The sequence below is a fragment of the Fulmarus glacialis genome, unplaced genomic scaffold (assembly GCF_000690835.1).
Source record: "Fulmarus glacialis isolate BGI_N327 unplaced genomic scaffold, ASM69083v1 scaffold30214, whole genome shotgun sequence".
Taxonomy (NCBI): Eukaryota; Metazoa; Chordata; class Aves; order Procellariiformes; family Procellariidae; genus Fulmarus; species Fulmarus glacialis.
The window spans coordinates 38,143-44,142 of record NW_009206591.1 but is presented as its reverse complement, the minus strand read 5'-3'; the positions used below and the strand labels follow the sequence as shown (position 1 = coordinate 44,142).

The window sequence follows — 6,000 nt, the reverse complement described above, 5'->3', positions numbered from 1 at the left end:
CGGCGGTACCGTTAGGCCGGGGCTCGCAGGCGAAACCAACAGCGCTCGGCCGAGCGCTCGGCCGCGTAAAAAGCGGGACGTGGAGCAGCTGCGCTATCGATGTTGCGATGGACTGCATCTTAATACGGGCTGTTCCATGTCACCCCTCTCTGCCAGCTGCCTTCAGGGGCCGTCCAGAACAAACTGCACCTGAGCTTTTTAACTGGTTGTGCGAGTCCTTTTGCGCAAAGGGAAAACGGATGCCAGGACGTATTGTACCGGGCGTGTTACAAAAATCCCTTTTACAAACCGTACCTTGCGAGCGTTTATGCATGTGAGCATCCCGGCGTGTTACCTAAAAGGCCTAGGGGGTTGCAGCCTGGACAAAACTTTGCTGCTTTTTTTTTTTCCTTTAGACAATAATATTAAGTTTTCTTACTAATCTTTTTAGGATACCATAATCACCAGAATTCACCAGAAATTGCAATAAAAAGTCCCACTGAAAGCAAACAGGCTTACAAATCTTTTTTCTGAACGTTATTTTGTTCTGTGTATGTATCTCAAGAAATAAGGACTGTGATTCTTTGTAACTATCAGTATAGGCACAAAGACAGTGAAACATGCTATACATTACTCCTTCTCAGCAATTTAAAGAAACAAAGTAAATGTTCAGGCAATATTTTTTCCTCTCTGAATGGAAGTAATAAAGAGGAGGGAAATGTCACTGGGCACGTTTCTACTGACGTTATACAGTGTCCTTCATACCACACACAGAATCATCCCATCCAGCCTTTGTTAAGGAGAAACTAAAACCCGTCACTTTTACTTTTGCATGCGTAAGTACTCAGGACTGCGTTACACCTTGAGATACTTCATCATCTTTTTTTTTTTTCCCTCTGACTTAAGAAAATGCAAAATGAAAGACCACAGCATTAAAAATATGATGTATTCTCTACTTCAAACTGTTGAGATTCTGAAACTATGATTCAGAGTTGGAAATAGAAAAGCTGTTTATAAAAAGGTCAACTTTCTATAAAAAAGTTAATTTTGATGAAATCTTATCTTTTTTAAGAAAAATGTTTGTCAGGTGTAATATGTTGACCTACGGCAATCTTTAGTCCATGACTGGATTTTGTGTAGTTCGTTAACACGAACGAACATCCTAAAGAAGGGGAAGACGACCTCTAGTATAGAATCAGGGTGTGGGCAGAGCCCACTGGAGGACCGAGATCCCAGCGCACAGGCTCTAGGGCATCGCTCTTCTCCGCTCATCCACGATGGCCTGTTCTCAACCCTACCGCTGACTTTTTATCCACATGCCACATCTAGAATTACAGCCTGGCGTAGCCTGCCCTGAGGCAATGTTTTATCTTTAGTCTTTCCTGCACTGAAAAAATCACAATGGTGACAAATCAAAATAGTTTTTTTCACCAGCGGGATTAATGATGACGTGGTGCAGGTATCAGAAGGATAATGCTCTCCGAAGTCGAGAGAGAGTCCCTGAGGCTGAGGTGTCTACGTGGAGAGCCTGCTCACTCAAAACAATCTCTTTAGTCCATAGAGAGGAGCAGGTATTCAGAGACCATTCAGCCCACCTAAAATCTGGAACAATCAAGCTTCCAACTCTAGTATCTCAGTAAACAGCCAAAACTTAATTGGGAAAGTTATTTCAGTAAGAATTTCAGAGCTTGTCATTGGGTGTTCCTACTCTTGCTTGTCTCTTAGCTTTCATATGACTTTACGCTTCCCAAGTTTTTTCTTTTTGTAATGTCAAATCTCAGAATTCTATGGCAATTAAAAATGGAAAGGATGTACTAGATAAATAATTTAGGCTGTAAAACAAGCAGTACTTTCCAAACAGAAGATATGAGGCTTTAGGAACAGCACAATAACATACAACCATCGGTGGCTTTACGTGAAAATGGAGTGGTACAAATTCACCAAGAGCAGTAAATTCATTGCTTTCTACTACTTTTTCATAAGAATAGTTTTACCTGGATTTGAAGAGTACAATCCTAAGCTATTTCTCTTGAAAGAGAGGCTGTGTAAATCTCCCTGCTTTATAAGCATTATATAGTACCCCAAAACATTTGCATTAAGGAAGGAAAGTGGCAGAAGTGCCCATTCAAGTGTAAGAGCTAGGACTTCTTTTAATGGTCTTGCTCATTTTTCTCCCTCTTCCCTTTAATAGCCAAGTACCATCTGTTTTGAAAGACAGAGAATAAACAGGAATATTAAAGTATATAATAAGAAAGAACTACAACGAAAATAAGTGGTTTATGCACTCTGGATTATTAATTCATATCCACCTTTCAATAGCAAACATGTTTAATCTTTTCTTTTGCAGTATGTCCCAATGGAGTCAAGTTCAACAACTGGAAATAAAGTTTTTGGAGCAGGTAGACCAGTTCTATGATGATAACTTCCCCATGGAAATCCGCCATCTACTAGCACAATGGATAGAAAGCCAAGATTGGTAGGATTAAATTTATTCCCTCTTGTATGATTTCAGTCATGAACAATTCTTTCGTTATCTGGCAGATTTTAAGGTGCTCATTTGTGAACTGTGCAGGCACCTGCACTCCAAGAATAGTATTCCACTAGTTATGGATTTAGCCCATTAAACTATCAAAGTTTAAATTTAAGGAATGCCAGGAGGTGAGGCTTCATTTGAGCTTATTCCTGAACAAAATCCAATAAAAATGGTCTAGCAAACTGATGGTATTACAGGTTTTTCATAGAAAAAAATAATGCAAGCTAGTTTTCAATGGAAATGTTATATATTTACCTCTTGCAGCATAAAATTATTCACTTGTCCAAACCTGCACTTAGAGCTGGATATATAACTTTGGGGAACAAGCCAGCTATTGCAGGAACTGTTCTCTACAGGGTGAATTTATGCACAATTTTGGATCGAATTCACTGGATAGCTATCTTAAGAAAATTCAGAACTAAATGCCAAAAAAAAGTTTGTATTAGTCGTACCAGGAACAGACATCTCAATTTTGAAGCTAAATCCACAGGACTATTGGAGGACTATTGCAAAAACAAAAATCTGCTAAGGAATGTAATCTTTCCTTAAAGTTTATAGCTCAGTGTTTATGGGGCTGTAGGAACATGGGAAACATTAAAATCTCTTTTTCACCAGATTTAGCAGATATATCTCAAACAGGCATCTGCCATTTAGAGGGCAAGGAGAGAGAATATCCCAAGGACAAGGATGCCATGCAGTCCAAAGCCTATCTTCCTCTATTTTGCTCGCTAATGTTATTGCCCTTCATGTACCAAGCTGTTCCATAAACAGCAGAACCAGTTAAGCCTGTTTTTGTGTGTGTTTGTGTCCTCTGTCCCCTACATACCCTTCACCAGTTCAGAGTCTTCCTGTATCCCCAAATAGTTTGGCTGGGCGAAGGCTCATCTGGTGCCTGGTGTGAAGATATATATCTGCTGACTGGCCATCTGGCTGTTGCCTCCTGGAGCAAGTTAGTACTGCCGTTTTCCTCAGTGGAGGCACTAATTTGGATTCCTCTCCTCTACCAACCTGCCAGTTTTCATGAAATTTGTAAGAACGTACTATCTTTTGGACTTCGAGCCCAGTGTCAACTTTATCTGAAACTGGGCAGCAATTCAGAAATTGTATCTGTGTGACTGACAGAGTAAGAGGGACAGTATGCATAAGCCCCATTTCCTCTGAGAAGTGGGCTAAAAATATTTAAACGTTCACTGGACCAGAGACTAGAAAACCCTGGTTGTCTCCCCTCTGGCTGACTCCATAGCCTGTGCTAAGAACATCCTCACCCTGTCTTTGTAGCTGCATATCTACGTGAATATAAATAAAAGGATTATAAAGCCAATTATTCACAAACCTCTAACTATATGCAAGTCATGATATATTTAAAGCCTTTTTTGCTGCCTAGATTTCTGAATGAATTATAATTTTCTGTACAGACAGATTGACACTTCATAAGACATTTTAAACATGCGTGGTTCTCATTCATTGATTCTTTAGGGAGGCTGCGTCCAACAATGAAGCAATGGCAACGATCCTCTTACAGAATTTGCTAATACAAGTGGATGACCAGCTGGACCGGGTTTCACAGGAGAAGAATCTTCTCTTGATACACAACCTGAAAAGAATCAGGAAGCTGCTGCAGGTGGGTTGTTACTTTAGATGACAAATTGCATACTCTTATGGTTTCTAAAGGTAGTGCCCAACCTCTGTTGAACGCAGTTTGTTCCTGTGCGCAGCTCAGACCTGTCCTGATTGCTGTAGACTCCAGGCAGCTATGGGAAGACCAAGCTTTCAACAAGATAATTCAAAATAATAATTCCGCTATCTGCTACTTTGTGGAACAATAATTCACATTTTAATGCACGCTGCTCAGATACAAGTGCTGTGACTTCTCAGCTCTGTGTATATCTGTGTTTCACTGAGCTCTTAAAAATAAACCTGTATAGTGCTTATGGATGTTCATGTTTATTACAAATGTAATTACCACCTTTCAGATGCATACAGATATTTAACTATGGAATAAAAATGCATATTTGGGGCTTAAAGCAGCACCCTGAAAAAGGAACCCCTGTAAATCATTAGCATGTTTGCTTTTTTAAGCTCAGCTAGGATTATTTGTTATGAATGGCTTAAAGGATTTTCCGTTAGGCTTCTGCAAAATGATATTTAATTTGATTGGCTGAATGTTTCTCTAATAATTGTTTATCTAAGGCAAGGATTCTCAGAGTTCCACTTCATTAGTCACCTACTTCCTGACATCTATCTGTCTTCTGCATAAAACAGATATGCATCTAAGTTTATGAAAGTTTGGGGTTTTTTCTCTTCTTTGATGGTGTTTTCCATAAGTACTTAAATGACAATTATATTGCTTGCAAAACATTTTCTTTATTTGATATATCTATATACTGGTCTGGAAAATCTTAGCATGACCTTGCCAATTATTTTGTTCTCTTTATGGCTGTGTGTTGTTCTATTCTTTATCCCTAATGGTGGCCTCTTAAAAATGTGACAATATTTCCATCACTACCACTTTTTCTTCCGGTGTTATGCAAGCAGTCTCATGTAACTCAAAACTAAAGTTGCTTTTTGCTTCTTTTCTGGCTTGTGTAGAGGCACTATCCATAATTTCAGTACTGCTCAAACACCGAATTTACTTAACTGCTTTTGGTGTTAATTGCGGAAAGGTTAATCCTATTATTTCTGTCATGGCCTTCGCACACTTTACCACAGTAGAGCTGAGACAGAGCTGTGTCACCTTAGTAAAGGTATTCTCCCACAGTAGCATACATGTGGGAAGAGCATTTCAGGGCACTGAAACAAGCAGTTGCATTGGGGTATTCCTGGCTTAAAAGATTGTGCATTTATGATTATACCATCACAATGTGCATATGCAGAAGAACTGGTATATATTTACATACAGGCTCTACAAAACTGAAGTCTCTCACTGTTCCTCCTTCTGTTCACACCATTTATTTTATTCTAAAATTTTTACCAAAACTTGAAGTGGCAGCTCTGCATGCTCTGTGAAATTTGGCGTAATGAGACAAGTAATCAGGCCTTGGGCACACACACATGAGTTTACATAATAGCCGGTGTGAAAATAGCCAGAATGAAAACCATTTCCTTTAAGTCCTGGCGTGTTTGGAAATTATATTATGATGTGCTTCCTGAAGAGCACAAAGCAAAGGAGGCTTATTTCAGAAAAGCAAGAGAAAGGGAGTTTTAAGTGATTTCTGATTAAGTGGTTTCTCAGGTGGCAAGGATCTGAGTCACGGTTCCAGAACAAGCCAAAATGCTCAGGCGTCCCCATTACAACTGTACAGCTAGGTTACAGTCACCGTATACTACTTACAGCAGCAGCAGAGCTAGCACCAGAGCTGGTCTTTTCCTTCTCTAGACAAAGCAACGCTAAAGGTCCATGTGGAGTAGCCTAACCCATCATTTCACTTGATTGCTGGCTCTGAAAAGAAATGCTGCACAAGTTGCGACGTGCACCAACTTGTCTTCTC

At 39.7% G+C, this 6,000-nt stretch overlaps 1 protein-coding gene across 1 annotated transcript in view; it reads left to right on the top strand.

Moving 5' to 3' along the window:
- The first annotated feature begins 2,323 nt into the window (after positions 1–2,323).
- Positions 2,324–6,000, top strand: part of STAT4 (signal transducer and activator of transcription 4) — a 38,697-nt gene continuing 35,020 nt past the window's right edge. The window contains exons 1-2 of the mRNA XM_009575807.1: positions 2,324–2,455; positions 3,989–4,133. Of these exons, the coding sequence (XP_009574102.1) occupies positions 2,328–2,455; positions 3,989–4,133 (273 nt within the window). The 5' untranslated portion in view covers positions 2,324–2,327. The remainder of the gene's footprint in view (positions 2,456–3,988; positions 4,134–6,000) is intronic.